Genomic DNA, 20,053 nt, shown 5'->3' with positions numbered 1-20,053 from the left:
TTATACCAATATCAGGCAAGACAGACTTTGTGTCAAAAACTGTTAAAAGAGACAGGACATTATATACTGACAAAAGAGTGAATTCACCAAGAAGATCTAACAAGAAGATATACACACTAGACAACAGAGCCCCCAAATATATGAAGCAAACACTGACAGAACTAAAGAGAAAGAGTTTTACAATAGTAGTTGAAGTCTTCAATACCCTACTTTCAATACTGGATTGAATACCTATACAGAATATCAATATGGAAATAGAGGACCTAACACTATAAACCAACTAGATCTAAGAGACATATATGAACATTCCTCCCCAACAACAGCAGAATACACATTCTTCTCAAGTGCACATGGAACATTCTCCAAGACAGACCATATGTTAGGCCACAAAACAAGCCTCAATAAATTTAAAATGATTGAATTGTGCTAAGAATATTCTCTGACAACAATGGAATGAAGCTAGAAATCAACAACAGAAGGAAAACTGGAAATTTCATGAATATGTGGAAATTAAACAATATACTCTCAAATAACCAATGAAATAAAGAGATCTCAAGGGAAATTAGAAAATACCTAAGAAGATGAATGAAAACAAAAACACAATGTACCAAAACTTATAGAATGCAGCAAAAGCAGTGCTCAGAGAGAATTTTATAGCAATAAATAAATGCCTACATTAAAAGGGTAGATCTTAAATCAGTAACCAACCTTACATCTTCAGGAAACAAAATGAGAAATGAAAGTAGGATCATTACCACTGACCTTACAGAAATAAAAAGGATCATTAGAGAATACTATGAACAACTGTATGCCAACAAATTAAATAACCTAGAAGAAATGGACAAATTCCAGAAGCACACAAAAATAAATACTGATATTAGGGGTTTTTTCACAGCTTTTTCTGATGATCATATATTTTTAAGTCAGTCCAGCAAATTCTCACAAAGATTTATACAAGTGAGGACCTCAGCAACTATAAATAGTTCTTCCAAAGTTCTAAATGAAGCAGAAAGGAGAGAAAACAGAATGATTTCCTCTAGGAAATTTACCGGTGGTAGAGTGGCTGATCTTCCCTAGATTGCTTTTAACCTATGTGTAGGACATCATGACAATGACCATTCTTGCAAACTCAAAACCTTATAAGGTTACCCATATACCACATTGTACAAAATCTACCTATGAACATTTCTTGATATAGGGGGAAAAGGTTATCTTTTTCAACCCTCATTACCCAATAAATTTGTTCTCCATCAAAACCATAATGCAAATAAATCTAATGCTTTCATCTTGATGATGGCAAGTGATTTGGTTCACACTACTAGGGATAAGATAGGCTATTCTTGCATTTAATTTTTTATAAAAGTGGTCAATATCAATAATGAGTGGCACCAATATTAGCACTCAATGCAATCATTTAACTTATTAAAAGGAACAGGAGTGCTAGCAGAGAACGGATCACTGAAGAGAACACAGCTATCCAATATGTTATCCCTTCTAACATATCCTCCCTCCCACTCAAGAGCTTTAGGAGGAGAAGCCTCAGTCAGAACAGATGCAAATTTCAATGTACAGTGACACAGAAGCTTTGGATACCATTTGAAACCCTATTTTATTTGTCATGTAAGCGTATCTAAATAAGGCAAATTAGGAATGAGACTTTTATTTTCTACCAATATGAAATATGTCTCGACCATTTCCTTGAAAAAATATACTTAGAATATGAATCCATATCAAAAAACTACCTTTAACACAATAAAGAAGAGACAGAAGAGTTTGTTCTTCTTTAAGGATTTCCTTTACCTTGTAAGTTGTCATTCGATGCTGAGCGATTGTAGTCAGTTTTTCTAGAAGGCCTCGTAATCGTTCCTGTGTTGCATGGGAGATCAAGTTCACAGCATCAGAGTTAAGTTCTGTAATGTCATGCTTTTTACCTGTGGAAGCAGAGAAAATCCATTACGTGTTTTAGTAGTGGCTGATAATTGAAATAATTAGCACAGCAGGTATTCTGTTCCCCCTGGAAGTCATACCCATTATGAATAAAGGTTTGGAGATTATGATTTTCCTGGTAAAGTCACAACTTCAAAGATCTTAGACATTACATTAATAAAACCTAGCCTGAAGCCTCAGAAAATATAGACATTGTTTCACTTAGCCTCTAGACTCATTCTCCTTGCAAGGTCATTTATAGGACAAAGTTAATAAGAACACAAATCAAGTCTAGTGTTCAGGGAGGAAAATGGTAACTGCAGAAATCAGTGCTGTATTCTGTTAATTTTAGTCATTAAAAAAATAGAAAATTACATTTTGCCGTTTGACACTGTTAACAATTTATGACATTTATTTCAGTTAATTCAGATTGTGAGCCTCTGTTAATAACTTGTCTGCATGACACACCTATACTCCTTTTGTCCATTACCAATCATGCTTATTTTGCACTAACTCATGTTCCATAAGTTGACCTGGTAATTAATTTACAAGTTGAAATGGTTTCAAAGCCTCATCATTTTACCCATCAATTTGAAAAATTTCTCTTTCACTATATCTCCTTCCATAAATAAACCAAACTTCTATTCTTCCTTCTGCTAACTAGAAAGAAAGTTTCAGGAAAACAATTTGGACCACATACCCCAAAGCAGAAGCTCATTTATAAGTCAACCTTATCAGTTTTTAAATAGTAATTCTCCAGCTCAGTGAAACAACCTGTATCATCAGAGACCTAACTCTAAAGATAAAGGTAATTAGGTAATCTCATTTAAATGAGCTTTTAAATAGTGCTATTGTATTTGTTTTTAACATATGTATTTATAGAAATTTAAAATATATTATTGTTTGATTTTGCACTCTATCTGAAACATACTCATATACTCAAAGTGTGAATGAGTATTGCAAAAAACAAGCTTTAATTAAAAGCTAACAATTCTTAAACACATTCTTTGACATTATTCTATAACAAATGTTAAACTTCATTCAAAATGTGGGCTATAGTAAATCACACAGGAAAACGATATAAAATGATTCAGCTTCTCCTATAACAAACCTTCAAAACAAAGCAGTTCATTACTTTGTAGCAAAAATGAATTAATCACCAAGTTATGATTCAAGGAGGGGAAAAACACTGAAAAGTCAAATCTGCTTTACTAAAACATCAGCATAAACAAATAGTGGGAGCCTTCTATAGAAGGAATAATGCAATTTCAAAACAATCCAATGATTAAAATTATAATTAAACATAGAGTATATAGAGGATGACATGCCAGTTAATTCTTAAAGAAAGTGAACATTTAAGAATATATAGGGTTTGGGGAGAAACTTTGAAAATAATTTCATATGTATTTTATAAAACAGAAACCTATGCTAAAGAAATATCGTATTTTTAAAATACTAAAAATAAACAAGTGCTGGGAGTTGCAATCAATTCCAGGGCTTAGTGAACAATCAAACATTCTAATATCTTCACTAAACTGATGATAAAACATAACAGAGTTACAAGTTAAAGTCTCACTTTAAAATAAAACACTCCCTTTAGTAAAGTCACCATTAACTGTTTAAGGCAATCTAGTAGGTGTTTGCAAGCTTACTATGTGATTTTTACAGAATGTCTGTGTAATTTAATTTAGGTAATTAGCAAAAAAGGAAGAACACTGGCATGTTTACTCCTCTAACATATTCAAGTAAGAAAATCTTCCTCCCCAAATTCTTTGGGTTACTTTATAATCCCTGTTATTAAGAAATGGTCTTGGTTCTGATCTATTCTGTAAACATGGAATTTTATTATAAATGAAAAAATTCCTAGAAATATATAACTCCATTCACTCCATGGTTTTTGTTTTTGTTTTAAAAGCTTAGGTAATTTAGAGGGAAGAATTTTTGCAATTTTCCATCATATTAAATGACAAGTTGGTGTTTTACCATCAAGAACTGAAAATACAAAGAGTTCTCCTTGAAAGCAGAGGTTAGCAAACTAAATCTGGTCTCTATAGATAAAGTTTGATGGCAATACAGTCTTTTCTATTTGTTCATATGCTGTCTACAGTTGCTTCTGTAACATAACAGCAGAGGTAAGCAGTTGCAACACAGACTATATGGCCCACAAAGTGGCGAATATTTATGATCTGGTCCTTTGCGGGAAGAAATATTGTCAATCCCTGTCCTAAATGATGGAAAATGCTCTGTCAAACTAAAAGTTTTCCTATCATATAATCAAGGTTTAAATCAAGCTAGAAATAAAATTTAGAAGGGGGGCAGGGAATTGCTAAAACTAAGTATGAATCTACTTCTACTCCACCAGAGTTCTAAATAATTATATGGCTAAAAGGAGTTAAAACACCAGTAAATTTCCCAAGCCATCACAGAAAGATATTTGCTTAGGCTTATTCCAAAGTTAAGGTACCGTCTCCTATACAATAGAAAATACAATGCAAAGAAGAAAACGAAAGAGAAAGAAAGAGAGGGAGGGAGGGGAGGAGGAGGAGGAGGGAGGGCTGGAGAGGAGAGAAATCAAACAAAACACAAGCAAACAGCAAACAAACATTTTACAATTAGCTCTTCTGAATTTCTTTCCCTTTGAACTACTGTAAATTCTAGTTTTTCAAGATAAAAGAAGGATAACATATAACCAACTTAAATTAGAGGTGAAAAAAGTGATAATCTGAATAACATACAGTAGGAGCTCACATATTTCTTTATTGAGTAATTGTGAAGTAGACTTAGAATATGTAATAGTAATGTATTTTGAAGTCCTTAAATATACCATGGATGTATCAAAAATCTGAAACCTTCACATTTTTGTGTCAGGCCTTCAACACAGAATGTAAAGGTTCTTAGTCAAGCATACTAAAAGGTCACTGGCACTGGCCCCTCAAATTGGACATGGGTGAAGGAAGAGAGCTAGAGGAGACTCCAATAAGTCCCTGTGTCAGGACACAAGAAGTGAGATAACTCACATGCAACAATCTCTCTCCAATCTGTCTCTTTTTTCAGTTACCACTGCAAGTTTGGTATTAAACAACAACAAAAAAGCTGTTTGGCTCCAGAATAAAACTGGTATGTTCTCTTCCATTTCCTTTCACATACTTCAGGCCACCCAGCAACTACTCCTGGCCAGAGAGAACTCTGATATTCTAGTTTAGTTCTTTTACAGTATGGATGGGTTTGAATTTCAGGATTGAGATGAGGAAAAAGGGACTTACTCTCATTGGCTATTTCTTTATTTCATAAACACAAACTTGTAACAAGTTACATGCCTAAAGCCCAACCAAGGAAGAACAGCACAGAAAAAAATAGTATATCATAAGCATATATTCATTTTTTACACATCTATTCTCCCATTAAGATGAATAAAATATTAACTTCTATTATCTACACCAGAAACCATAGGTTACATGATTTAAGTTACATTAATAATTTTTAAAATAAAATACTTTTTTCTATAACACCCATGAAATCTTGATTACTTCCAGAGCCTTTTTTAAGCCTCAGAATTTCCAGAAAAACCAACCCAGGCTATCTCTTTCGATAGCATTTTCCTTGGAAGAGACAGTCCTATCAGGTCAATAATCATACTTACCAATGTCTAAAATTCTCTTTTGTAGAGCTCCAATGAAAAGAAACGGTTCATCTTTACATGACTGAACAAGTGTGCCCACCAATTCAGAGTTTGTTGCTAAGATGCAGGCATTTTCTTCACTAAGGTTGACCCCTGCCATGGAAGTCACATCATTGATGTCATCTTCATCTCTAATAGAAAAAAAAGAAAGCTTTCAGTGGTGGTGGTATGTGAATGAGTGATTTAAGAGAGCAAAGATGGCTTCCCCGATGACGCAGTGGTTGAGAATCTGCCTGCCAATTCAGGGGACACGGGTTCGAGCCCTGGTCTGGGAAGATCCCACATGCCGCGGAGCAACCGGGCCCGTGAGCCGCACTTACTGAGCCTGCGCGCCCGTGAGCCACACTTACTGAGCCTGCGCGTCTGGAGCCTGTGCTCCGCAACAAGAGAGACCGCGATAGTGAAAGGCCCGCGTACCGCGATAAAGAGCGGCCCCTGCTTGCCACAACTAGAGAAAGCCCTAGCACAGAAACGAAGACCCAACACAGCCATAAATAAATAAATAAATAAATAAATAAATAAATAAAAGAGAGCAAAGAATTATAGATCTCTCCTTATAACTAAAGACATTATTTTACTCAATTTATCTAAGCAAGAGAAGTAAAGCATGGCTATCTTTCCGTCAGCCTTTAAAATTCATTGGTGTTTCTAACCACTAGTGTACATTTAATATCAGAAAGATGAATCAGAAGCAACTTTAGTCTCCTAGTGCCCATCTCTCCCGCTCTCAGTTTAGTAAATAAGATACTCTAAGAGGGATTTGGAAGTTATACTAAGTTATCCACAAATTGCGGGTAATGAAAGAATGAAATAAAAACAGACTTCTTTGTTTTCATCCAAGATGATTTAAAAACCCCTCAGATATCCCCAGTGCAGTCCACTGTTCCACTGAGGAGCAGGAGAATTCCCCCAATCCCTAAAGGTCCATACCCGTGTAAAAGCCCTTGAGAAGAAGCTTTCTAGACTAGCTATTCTGAAACCATATGGTTAAAACTAGTTTTGTTTTTCCGCTTCAGACTTTTGGTGTGCTCCATCTGTACCAACTGAATTCATTAAACCACCTCCTCAAGCAAGTGGCTGCAAAGGGCTTATATTTAAAATATAAAATTATACACACATATGTAAAAGACATACATATAAAAACACAAAATATGTTTGAGCTCCTTGCATTGTGCCAGCAAAATTAAATAGTTGCTTTTATCTAATAGAATTGCTACATGGCTACAGTACTAAGATGAGTATATATGTTTAAGGATAGAGAAGTGAGAGACAAAAACACAAAAATTCCCTTATGGCATTTTTAACACCCTGTAATAACAAGCATATTACTGATCATAACTCATGTACCAATGCATAACATAATTTACACAAACATGATTATATAAAAAACATATTGTTTCTATTTATTGCATGGGCCAAAGATAGATCATGTGGTTTCATGTCAACAGATTTAAATTATGAACCTCCTTGCGGTAATGCATTTATGCACAAAAAAGGGAAATAAAGTATAACTGTCAAGCGCTCAAGATATAAAGGCCTCTGGTGTTCAGCTTTAAAAAGCAGCATGTTAGGAGTGAGAGGGCAAGAGCCCCTACTCACACAGGTATGAGAGATTCAAACTAAATGAAAGAAAGTTAAGTGCTGGACATAGCAGTTGCAAGTGAAGAGAAAGAACAATGGTCTCACAATCTGAACACTATATTTAAAAACCTAACATTAAAAGGTGTGTCTCTGTAATGGAGAAAAGAAAAAAAATGTAATTAGTATCTCAAATCAACCAAATGAAACACGCAATATAAATAAACTGTATGGGGACTTCCCTGGTGGTCCAATGGATAAGACTCCATGCTCCCAATGCAGGGGGCCCAGGGTTGATCTCTGGTCAGGGAACTAGAGCCCGCATGCCACAACTAAAAGAGCCCACACACCACAACTAAAGATCCTGCATGCCGCAACGAAGATCCCATGTGTTGCAACTAAGACCTGGCACAGTCAAATTCATAAATACTTAAAAAAAAAAAATCTATATGAAAATGGTTGGACTCCACCTCATCAAATGTCACAGAGGTACTGTCAGAGGGATGGTATGCTGAGAATGGTTCTAAGAATCAATTTACCAACTATGTAAACAAAGAAGTATTCCAGAAACATCTAAACATTTAAAGTCTAAAGTGTAAGACGTAGAGAATGGACATGAGGACACGGGGAGGGGGAAGGGTAAGCTGGGACGAAGTGAGAGAGTGGCATGGACATATATACACTACCAAATGTAAAATAGATAGCTAGTGGGAAGCAGCCGCATAGCACAGGGAGATCAGCTCAGTGCTTTGTGACCACCTAGAGGGGTGGGATAGGGAGGGTGGGAGGGAGATGCAAGACGGAGGAGATATGGGGATATATGTATATGTATAGCTGATTCACTTTGTTATACAGCAGAAACTAACACACCATTGTAAAGCAATTATACTCCAATAAAGATGTTAAAAATAAATAAATAAAATCTATAGCATAAGAACAGTAGAAACCATAAACCTAAAGATGGACCAAGATCTGAGTAAAAAAGTATTTTAAAAGGTCTGAGTAAAAAATATTTAAAAAACCCCAAGTATCAAGAAAATGAAAAGACAAGCCATACAATGGGAGAAAATATTTGTAAAAGACATATCTGATAAAGGACTGTTATTCAAAACATATAAAGAACTCTTAAAACTCAACAATATGAAAACAAACAGATTAAAAAATGGGCCAAAGACCTAATAGACACCTCACCAAAAAGACGTGCAGATGGCAAACAAGCATAAGAAAAGATGCTCCACATCCTATGTCATCAGGGAAATGCAAATTAAAACAATGAGATACCATTACACGTCTATCAGAATGGCCAAAATCCTGAACACTGACAGCACCAAATGCTGATGAGGGTGTGGAGCAACAGGAACTCGCATTCATTGCTGGTAGGAATGCAAAATGGTACAGCTACTATGAAAGACAGTTTGGCAGTTTATTACAAAACTAATGATCCAGCAGTTACACTTCTTAGTACTAACCCAAAGGAGCTGAAAATTTATGCCCACACTAAAACCTGTACATGGATGTTTATAGCAGATTTACTCATAATTGTCAAAACTTGGAAACAACCAAGATGTCATTCAGCAGGTGACTGGATAAATAAACTGTGGTAAATCCAAACAATAGAATATTATTGAGTCCTAAAAAGAAACGGTATCATACCATGAAAAGACTAGAAGAAACTTAAATGCACATTATTAAGTGAAGTAAGCCAATCTGAAAAGGCTACATACTGATGATTCCAACTATATGACATTCTGGAAAACGCAAATTATGGAGACAATAAAATGACCAGTGGTTGCCAGGCGTTAGCAGAGAGGGATGAATATGCAGAAAACAGAGGACTTTTAGGACAGTGAAACATACAGTATCTGTATGATACTATAATGGTCTATACATGTCATTACACATTTGTCAAAACCCACAGAATGTACCACACACCTAGTGAACTGTAAGGTAAACTATGAACTTTGGGTGATAATGATGTCTCGATGCAGGTTCATCAATCGTAACAAACAGACCACTCTGGTGGGGGATGTGGATAATGGGGGAGGCTGTGCATGTGCTGCCATTTTCTACAACGTCCAAATCAATTTTTTGCTATGAACCTAAAACTACTCTAAGAAATAGTCTATTTAAAAAAAAAAAGGCCAAGTACAAATCGATGAAAAGTCAGTTCACTCCAAAAGAGAATACCAACCAGTTACTTAACACCTTTAGGACTCAAATTTTTCTTCCTCTAAAAAATGAATAACTTAGATTAGGTACTTTCTAAGGTCACTCTCAGCCACTTAAAAGAATGAGGCAGCTCTCTTTGGCCAGACACAGAACAAATGCCAAGGTGTATTGTGAAGTGGGAAAAAACTAAACAAAACATAACAAGGTATAGAACAGACTGCACCTTGAAAAAAATACACACACACACACACACACACACACACAAGCATAACATATCTCTGGATGCACAAGAAATTCTCCTCTGGAGAGGGAAACAGGGAAGCATGGATAGGAAGAAGATTTCATTTATACCACATCATACTCCCTTCTACCCTTTGAATGTTGTAGTGTATACACAGATTACCCAATCAAATGGTTAGTGATATTTTAAAAAATAATATATAAATAAACAGAGAAAGAAAACTGGAGACAGAAAAATATTATGAAGTTTAGACATATGGCCTCATCCTTCCTTTAAAAAAAATCAGAATTGTTTAAGGTACACAGGACATGGCCTTTACACACATGCACACAACACTGATTGTTCACAATCTCAGCTGTTTGCCAGGTACACAGGCCCTGTAAACTGCACCCTGCTTCCACAGGCGAGTTCCCACATAGCCCCTGCTGAAATCTCACATACAGACTGGAGAGACCAGTACCAGGCCTCCTTACTACCAGTACCATGCACAGTACTAGAACTGAACAGAACTCATTAATGAGGAGACTGCCCCATGTCTTTTAGAATCTTCTTGCAGCCCTTCTCTGAACTAAGAAGGGAGTTAACCACCCAATAAGATTTGTTCTTGCCTACCCACCCCCCCGCCCCAGTTTGGCCCCAAGCTGAACACAGCTCCCTCTAGTTCAGCTGCCAGTTGCTATGGTTACAGAGGGCAGCAGGAATAGAGGAAGACCCCTACTGAGGGAAGAGGAAAAGGTACCACAATAAACAGTACCCGAACCACTTAAAACTTCCTCTAAGAAAGGAGGCAGACTAAAGGAAAGCAAAGACAACACAGTGTTGTAGCAGCATTATTGATAAGGCTAAATATTGTAAGATAGGCCAAGGCAGTAATAAAGGCTTTGATGCTGAGGCGTATTTGTGATTCTGGGTTGGCTCAATTTTAAAGGAAAAGAAAGTGAGAACCTCCAAATCGCATCTTCAAGTCTTCTGGTCTAATGCAGTATGTCTTTTAACGAAGGTGCTGTGAAAGATAACCTGTTTCATTTTAAAAGACATACAAAAAGGAAATTTAATAGTGCCTCAGTAGAAAAAGGCTTCCAACTCAAGATTCTGTGGGGAGTAATAGGTTAATATGCAAAAATTAAAGTAGCATTACCCAATTATCATTAATACCTTGCATTTTGGTTTCTGAAACTGATCTAATTCTTTAGCTTTTTATAAAGTTAACCATTGCTTGTGCCTACCTTCTTAAATCTCTTCTACCCTCTTAAGATCTGTAATAGCACCAGACTAATTTTTATATAGTAGAGAAAATCACATTACTTTCCTATTCAAAAACATTTCATGATCCTATGAGCTCAACCTGATATTCAAGGCCTTCCAAGTAACGACCTTAACTTAGCACTCTTACCTCCCATTCCTCACCATAAAATAGCTCCTACTGATTCTGGCTTTCCTGTTCTAGTCTTTAGCTTCTCTTGCTTTATTATCTTTCAGCTGTCAGTGCCTTATCTATATTCCAGACCTACTTCAAATGCCTACTTTGGAAATGTTGGTTTAACTTATCTTAATACTTTTAAAGCATCTGTCCAATTGCTACATCTTTTGAACTTCCAAAGGTACATTTTGTCTCTATTATGGTAGGTCTTACTCTGTCTTCCAATAATCAACTATTTGCCTTATACTTCAACCAGACTAATTTTTTTTTTTTTTCAACCAGACTAATTTTATTGATCATATTAATCACTTTCATCACCTATCGCTTCTAGCAGAGTAGTCATAAATGGTACTTAAATATTTGAGGAATTTGTATGTGCTCAGAACAGCATGCTGTTTATCTGTGACAATGTACTGGGAAGTAGAAGAATGGTGGGTAAAAAAGATGAGTCAAACTGCCTACCGTGAAATCCTGACTCTGCCACTTACTGTCTATATGAAATAAAGCAAATTAATTAACCTCTCTAGGCCTGCATCATCAGTAAAATGGAGACAATAACATTCCCTACATCTGAGACTGAGGATTGAAGGAAGCAATCATATCACGAAAAAAGGAGTTCCTTTAATATATAAAGAGCTCCTACAAATAACTAAGGAAAAGACCTAAAATCCAATGGAAAAATGGACGAAACATAGAAACCTTCAGTTAATGAAAAATTTTAAATGACTCAAATATAAGATGTTTTACGCTACTCATAAGAAAAATGTAAGATACAATTTTTCACCTGTTAGATTGGTAAAGTTCACGAGAACATGTGGAAATATGATACCTTAAGCTTTGTTGCTCAGAGTATAATTTGTTAATCCAACTCCACTGAGAGTTATTTGACATTACCTAATTTAAAGTGAATAAACTGCTCTTTCTAGAAATTATGTGAAACGATAGTCATTGCAACTCTGTTTTCTGAGTACAAAACACTGGAAACAACCTAAATATCTATCATTATGTAACTCTGTTAAAAACATCAAATCACGATGATTATATACTGATATTGAATAATCTGCAAGATTTATTACTACTAAGTTGTAAATATCAAAATGGGTTGGCCAAAAAGTTCATTTGGGTTTTTCCATTACATCTTATGGAAAAACCCGAACGAACTTTCTGGCCAACCCAATAAAACATCATGTATTGTATACTGCCATCTATGTTGAAAAGAGTCTATCTAGAGAGATATGCAAGAAATTGCTAACAGTGGTTGGCTCTGGGCTGAGAACCTGGGTAGCAGAGGGAAAATGATGCAAGAGAGAACCTTATTTTTTTCCCACCGTATATCCTTTTGTTCCTTTCGAATGCTATACAAAATGTATGTATTACCTAGTCAAATAAATATATAATTTGCTTAAAAGGTATAAACAAAAAATTTTTATTTTAAGAAAATCAAGTTCTTCCTTTAGGTTACTAATCCCTGGTAAAATAAGGTTACCTTCAATATTCTTTTTTCACCACCCTTGGGCATAACCTCGCTACATTACCACAGCCAGCTTACAAACCCTGCTTTCTTCCTTCTATGACTTTTTTAAAGGTATCTTTCCTCATGGGAAATTCCCTTTCCTCTTTTTAACTCAAACACAGCATAGGATATTGCAGTATTTCTCAAACTTCAGTGATTTTAGGAACTACTTACGAGTATATTCCTTCGCAGTTTATTCAGCATGTAAGCACAAAGATAATTTATCGTAAATCACATTTTACTATGAAAAAATCTGGCCAAAAACTATGAAAGACTTCACAATCTCATCTCTAAGTCTTCATTCATGTAATTTCCCTGTGAGGAATGTTTAAGAACCTAATTTCTAACAAGATTTAGCATAAGGCAACTCCTTCAAGAAGATTTTTTTGTTGTTGAATTTTAACCCTAGATTTAGAGTTTATCTGGGCACAGCTCAGAAGGATGTTTCTTCCCTGTCTCCTGACTTTCCAAGATTTTGTCACCAGAGACTGTTTTCTCTCTCTTTAAGTCCTTGCTTGAATGATTAATCATCTATATTATGTCATACTCTATATAACAAGTGTATATCATTGATACACTTGTATATGTAAGGACAGACTCTTAATAAATACATAATGAAACAATTAATTACATATGAAGCAAGGTAGAGCACAAGCTTAATCTACACTAGAGAATCTGATTCTTGCAATAGGAAAAAATGGGACATTAAAGTTGGTGGAATAATATTATCTGTGCAAACAGCATGTAACCTTGTCCTATATTATTTTCTAAGTACCTTTTAAAGCAAATTTTTTAAAAAACCTCTTAATTCCTAGCTGTTAAAATACCTTCTAAGTTATATAAGTATATATTAATATACACATATATGTCTTATTTATCCATAAATATTTTATTATTTCTCTCTAAAATATAAGGACTCTAAACGAAGACCTTAACCATAAGGCATTACCACCTCTTCAAAAAATCAACAATAATTCCTTATTATTATCAAATAGTCAGTCTGTTTAAATAGAGTTAACTATACAAACATGCACAGGTACTGTAATATTTATCACTTCTGATTCTGAAGTACAAAGAATAAAACACAAATGTCTGGCACCCTCTGGTGTTTAAACACTATATAGCTTCCCTTATTCGTCCCAGATGTACTGACAAGCACAACAGAAAATATGACTTACACTGGGAAAAAGTCACAAAAATGTTCTTTTCAGTTAAACAGGTAGTTTTGAAAATACAGGCAGATATCACTCTGTTATTAAACCTCATCCAGTTAAGACAGGATCTAATGCCATACACTATTACCTCCTCTTATTTAACAAAAGAGTCAATATGAAGGGTCTATTTTAAGCTTCATTTTAACAATAACTGAAGTGATATTAAGTATCCAAGAAAGCAAACTGAAAGAAAAGACGTTACTATAAAAAGATATGCATAAAACCACATATAACCCAAATAACTAGAACATATTATACAAAAATGAAAAGTGTATCTTTGTGCAAAAATCAAATATATCTTAAAAATAGATTATATCTAAGATTATAGATACTCCTGTTCTCTTTTTCAAAATTCATTATTTCAACAAATTTCTGAATGCTTATTATGAACAAGGCATTGTTCTAAATGTTAGATATACAATGGTAAAGTTATTGTAAACTCTCAGAGATTTAAAAAGGAGTGGGGCGCATAAAGAAGGGTAAATAAATGAATAGGGTAACTTTAGATAGTGCCTCAAGACAGCAGATGTGACTGAAAAAGGAATAAAGAGAGAGGATTTATCTAAACAGATATAAAAACAAATAATGAAAGATAATTGAAAATGCAAAAATATTAACACAGAAATAAAACAAAAACAGCACTAAAATGAAAATCTTGAAATGTACCCTTGTATAACTGAGAATTTACTAAAAGGTAAAGCAGCATTTCAAATCAGAAAAGTAAGGATGATGAAATCTTCAGTAACTGTTGTTGAGATGAGCAACCCAACGGGGAAAAGGTAATTTCTGTTTCAGCTATTTACAAAGATAGAATCAAGAATTACTGAAGATTTTGTAAAGGTCTATTGCATATATGAGGTGTGTATAGATAGATATCTTGGAAGAAAATATAGGAGCACATCATTATGAGCTAAGGATAGGGAAAGATTTTTTAAAATAATGCAAAAGTCAAAAGCTATAAAGGAAGAGACTAATAAAGTTAATACTGTGATTTAAAATCTTCAAATAACAAAAGACACTAAAAACAAAATTACAAGTTAAACAAAAGATTGGGAGAAAAATATTTATAACATATACATATTTATAACATACACAACAAAGATCTACTCTCAGGAATTCCCTGGCGGTCCAGTGGTTAGGACTTCGTGTTTTTACTTCTGAGGGCCCGGGTTCAACCCCTGGTTGGGGAAATAAGATCCCACAAGCCACACAGCGCAGCCAGGAAAAAAAAAAAAAGAAACTATTTTCCAATATATAAGTCTAGAAAGCAATAAGCACTCAATAGCTAAATGAGCAAAAGTAATAAGCTAGAAACTACCTAAAGAAAATACTAATAGTGACACTTATGCTTCAGGCATTAACTGGACTAGATTTACCCATGAGAAATTACATGACATTCTTCTAATTTAGACCAGCTTATTTTCATTCCAGTGTTGGATGCACAGAAGTTGTCAAAAAGGTGTCAGTAAAAATAAGCACTGAGCACACTCTAAAAGTAGAACTGCCTCAGGGGCAAATGCCTGTGGCTAGCACTAGTTTTCGGGCCTCTGTTAAAGTGGAGAAACTCTTAAGTCAGGTTCTCTAGAACAGGTACTAATGTGGTCCCAAGTCAATAGTCATCCCTGGTTCCTATGAGACACAGTCACAAATCTTCTTTGGAGTAAAGCAAACTCCATTTGGGTCGCCAGGTTTAATCTGATTTACCCATCCACTGAGGTTTTAAATTCAACAATTATATTTTTCACTTCTATATGTCCTATTTGGTTCTTTATCAAATCTTTGTATTCATTTTTTAATAGATAATTGTTACTTGCTAATTTTTTGTAATTCCACATTTTATTTTTAACCATTTTATGAGTTTTTAATATTGAATATTTGATCACCCAATGTTTGAAGTCAATGGCATTCCAATTGTGTTGCTGTTTCCTTTGCTTGGGGTGACCTTTCCTTGTAGGCTTTATCTTTGAAAGTGAACACATGCATACATACCAGAAAAGAATGAACTGACATTATTAAAGTGCTGGAAGCAAAAAAAGAAAAGCCAAACTATAATTCTAATCTCACTCCTGACATCACTGTCTACATAAATAACCTAATTTAAAAATTATCAGAAATAAGAACTTAACAAGGGGGTTGGCATGTAATTTTTTTTTAAAGAGCAACCTAGGGAATTCCCTGGTGGTCCAGTGGTTAAGACGCGGGCTTTCACTGCTGTGGGCCCAGGTTCAATCCCTGGTTGGGGAACTAAGATCCACCAAGCTGCACGGCGTGGCCAAAAATAAATATAAATAAATAAATAAATAAATAAACAAAAAGCAACCTACATTTCTATATACTAGGAACAGAAAAGGCAATTACCCAAAATTTTACCTATAATAGCAACAAAAAGGTGCCTAGGAATAAACCTAACAGATGAACAAAACAAATGGTGGGGTTTCCCTGGTGGCGCAGTGGTTGAGAATCTGCCTGCCAATGCAGGGGACACGGGTTCGAGCCCTGGTCTGGGAAGATCCCACATGCTGCGGAGCAACTGGGCCCATGAGCCACAATTGCTTAGCCTGCACGTCTGAAGCCTGTGTTCCGCAACAAGAGAGGCCGTGATAGTGAGAGGCCCGCGCACCGCGATGAAGAGCGGCCCCCGCTTGCCACAACTAGAGAAAGCCCTCACACAGAAACGAAGACCCAACACAGCCATAAATAAATAAAAATAAATAAATTAAAAAAAAAAATAAACCACAAAGAGGCCCCCCATCACTGCTCATGAAACCATTGTTTAAAAAAACAAAAACAAAAACAAATGGTGTACAACCTGTATAGATAAAATTATATCACTTTACTGAAAAATGTTAAAGAAAGCATGCATAAATGGAGACATAAATCATGTTCATAGATAGAAGGTTCAAAATTATAAAGAAATCAGCTGAAGGACAATGGACCTATGGGCTCAAGGCCATGTTGGTCAAATTCTAGCAGAGGTTTTTGGTGGAATTTAAACTGATGCTTAAATTTATATGAACAGCAAAACCCCAAGAATGGCGAAAAAAATCAAGAAGAGCAGGGGAAGGGGGTATGAAAGTGGAGGAAGGAGGGTATAAAAGTAGAGGAAGGAGAGGAAATAAAAAAATAAAGAGGGATAGGTAGGAGACATGCCTTAACAGAGGTAAAATTTATTTTGAAGTTATAGTAAATATAGTAAAAAGTATAGTAAATAGCAGTATGCTATTGGAAATAAATTAAACAGTAAGATAAAATAGAGATTAAAAAAAAAGATTAACAGAATAGATAAGCCCAGAAAAGACCGTGCCTATACAGGCACACCTCCCTTTTTTTTTCTTAACATCTTTATTGGAGTATAATTGCTTTACAATGGTGTGTTAGTTTCTGCTTTGTAACAAAGTGAATCAGTTATACATATACATATGTTCCCATATCTCTTCCCTCTTGCATCTCCCTCCCTCCCACCCTCCCTATCCCACCCCTCTAGGTGGTCACAAAGCACCGAGCTGATCTCCCTGTGCTATGTGGTTGCTTCCCACTAGCTATCTATTTTACGTTTGGTAGTGTACACCTCCTTTTATTGCACTGCACTTTATCGTGCTTCACAGATAATGTGTTTTTTTACAAATTGAAGGTCTGTGGCAACCCGGTGGTCGAGCAAGTCTACCGGCGCCACTTTTCCAATAGCATTTGCTCATTTCGTGACTCTTCGTCACATTTTGTCAGTTCCTGCAATATTTCAAACTTTTTCATTATTTTTTTATTTGTTATGGTGATCTGTGATCAGTGATCTTTGATGTTACTATTGTAATTGTTTTGGGTCACCACAAACCATGCCCATACAAGATTGCCAACTTAATAGGTAAATGTTGTGTGTGTTCTGACTGCTCTACCAACCAGCCATTCCAGTCTCTCTCTCTCTCCTCAGGTCTCCCTATTCCCTGAGACATGACAATATTGAAATTAGGCCAAGTAATAACCCTACAATGCCTCCTAAGTGTTCAAGTGAAAGGAAGAGTTACTCATCTCTCACTTTAAGTCAAAAGCTAGAAACGATGAAGATTAATGAGGAAGGCCTGCAGAAAGCCAAGATAGGCCGAAAGCTAGGCCTCTTGTGCCAAACAATTAGTCAAGTTGTGAATGCAAAGGAAAAGTTCTTGAAGGAAATTAAAAGTGCTACTCCAGGGAACACACAAATGATAAGAAAGTGAAACAGTCTTACTGCTGATATGAAGAAAGTTTTAGTGGTTCTGGACAGAAGATCAAACCAGCCACAACATTTCCTTCAGCCAAAGCCCAATTCAGAGTCAGGTCCTACCTTTCTTAATTCTATTGATTCAAAAGCTAAGAGAGGTGAGGAAGCTGCAGAAGAAAAGTTTGAAGCTAGCAGAGGTTGGTTCATGAGGTTTACGGAAAAAAGCTCTCTCCGTAACATAAAAGTACAAGGTGAAGCAGCAAGTGCTGATGTAGAAACTATTGCAAGTTATCCAGAAGATCTACCTAAGATAATTAATAGAAGTGACTACACTAAACAACATACTTCCAATGTAGACAAAACAGCTTATACTGGAAGAAGATACCATCAAGATCTTTCATAGGTAGAGAGGAGAAGTCAACCCCTGGCTTCAAAGCTACAAAGGTCAGGCTGACTCTCTTGTTAGGGATTAATGCAGCTTATGATTTTAAGTTGAAGCCAATGCTCATTTACCATTCTGAAAATCCTAAAATTAGGGTTCAGAATCCAGCAAAGAAAAGTACCCTAAGCCTTAGTTGAAATACCTGAGGTACTACATCCTGGAGTCAGGGAGAACCAAAGGGACATGGAGTCTTGGAAAGATTACAGCCTAGATTTGAATTCAGTTACTGACTAGATGAAGGCAATCTGCTCCTCTCCTGCCAACCAGGAAACTGGATAAATTCTCTTTCAGGAGGTAATTAATCCAAAACTCCTATAATTATTTTTTACACATATTTGACACTGACTCAAAAATTACTAAGTTCATACCAAGAAACAGGACTTAAAAGCCAAATAACAGAAACAGACTTACAGACAACCTGGACGTTGGGAATATTAGGTATGAACTTTAATATAACTATGACTAATTGTTCAAGAATGCAGAAGATAATTCCAATAGAGAACAAAAATCTATTAAAAAAGAAATGGAGGTATGGTTTCTGGTAATGACAGAGTAGCTTAATTAATCATTACAAAATCAACATACAACTTCTTAAAAAGGTAACCATTTTAAAAAATGGGAAAAAGGCAACCAGAAACTAGAGAGAAGTCAACCCTTGAAATATGGTAACAACGATGGGTAAAATTTGTGAGTTTATGTCTTTTGGCCTGAAAGCACTCTCCAGCCTGTGCAGCCGTATTCTTGGTGCCAGAGGACAGATTTTAGTGTTGAAAGAGCACTTGGACAATTAGGGAAGATACATCAGAATGTAAGGCTCCACAGAGGAGTAATCCCTCAAATCTGCATATAAATCTGACCTAATCATTGACTGATGGAAGAACTACATATGCCCCAGGGGACACTCCAGGCAGTCTAACAAAAACAGCAACAGGAAGGGGAAAGAACCGAGTGAATATTTCAGCTGCTACTCAACCTAAGAAAGACTTAAGTTTGGAATTTAAGAACAGTCAAGTTAAACTAAAATAAAGTCTACTAAACTAAAAATCAGTCTCCAGGAACATAACTGAATCCAGCGTCAATAATTACTAGATATGTGAAAAAACAGAAAGTCACTGAATGTTCTGAACACAATGAAAATTTATAAGACATATGAAAAACTGGAAAATGGGACCTAGAGTTTTAAAAAAAAAGTTGGCAGAAATGAGGCAAATGTTGCAATTAGCAGACAAAGATTTTTAAGGAAGCATACAAATATGCTGACAGATTTAAAGGAGAATAAAGATCAAAGAAAATAACAGAGCCTTGGTATATGCAGGAAAATATCAAAGTCTAATGCATATGTAATTGGATTCATAAAAGGATGGGAGAGATAATGGGGCCAAGAAAAAAAATCTGAAGAAACATTTTCCATAGTTAGGAAAAAGAAAAATAAACCCAAAATAAAATAAGAAAATAATAAACCTAAACAAAAAAAGAAAAATAAAGTTACAGATCCAAGAAGCTCAGTAAAACCCAAGCAGAAGAAATATAAAGGAAATCATAACTAGAGTCAGACTGAATCAAAGTCAAAGTGCTGAAATCTAAACAAAGAGAAAATCTTAAACTAGTGAGAGGAAAACAAACAAAAAACAGTGTGCACATGGGAATAATGATATGAATGAAAACTGACTTTTCATCAG

General features: G+C 35.4%; 1 protein-coding gene across 2 annotated transcripts in view; it reads right to left on the bottom strand.

Annotated features, from left to right (window-relative positions):
• The window catches only part of TAF4B (TATA-box binding protein associated factor 4b), a 115,102-nt gene that overhangs the window by 54,787 nt on the left and 40,262 nt on the right, over window positions 1-20,053 (bottom strand). For both annotated transcript variants that reach the window (XM_036823941.1, XM_036823942.1), the window contains 2 exons: window positions 5,567-5,736; window positions 1,801-1,931 (listed from right to left, as the gene is read on the bottom strand). In XM_036823941.1, the coding sequence (XP_036679836.1) occupies window positions 1,801-1,931; window positions 5,567-5,736 (301 nt within the window). The remainder of the gene's footprint in view (window positions 1-1,800; window positions 1,932-5,566; window positions 5,737-20,053) is intronic.

The sequence above is a fragment of the Balaenoptera musculus genome, chromosome 14 (assembly GCF_009873245.2).
Source record: "Balaenoptera musculus isolate JJ_BM4_2016_0621 chromosome 14, mBalMus1.pri.v3, whole genome shotgun sequence".
Taxonomy (NCBI): Eukaryota; Metazoa; Chordata; class Mammalia; order Artiodactyla; family Balaenopteridae; genus Balaenoptera; species Balaenoptera musculus.
Note: the sequence above shows the minus strand (reverse complement) of the source record. Positions and strands in the feature narration are given on the sequence as shown.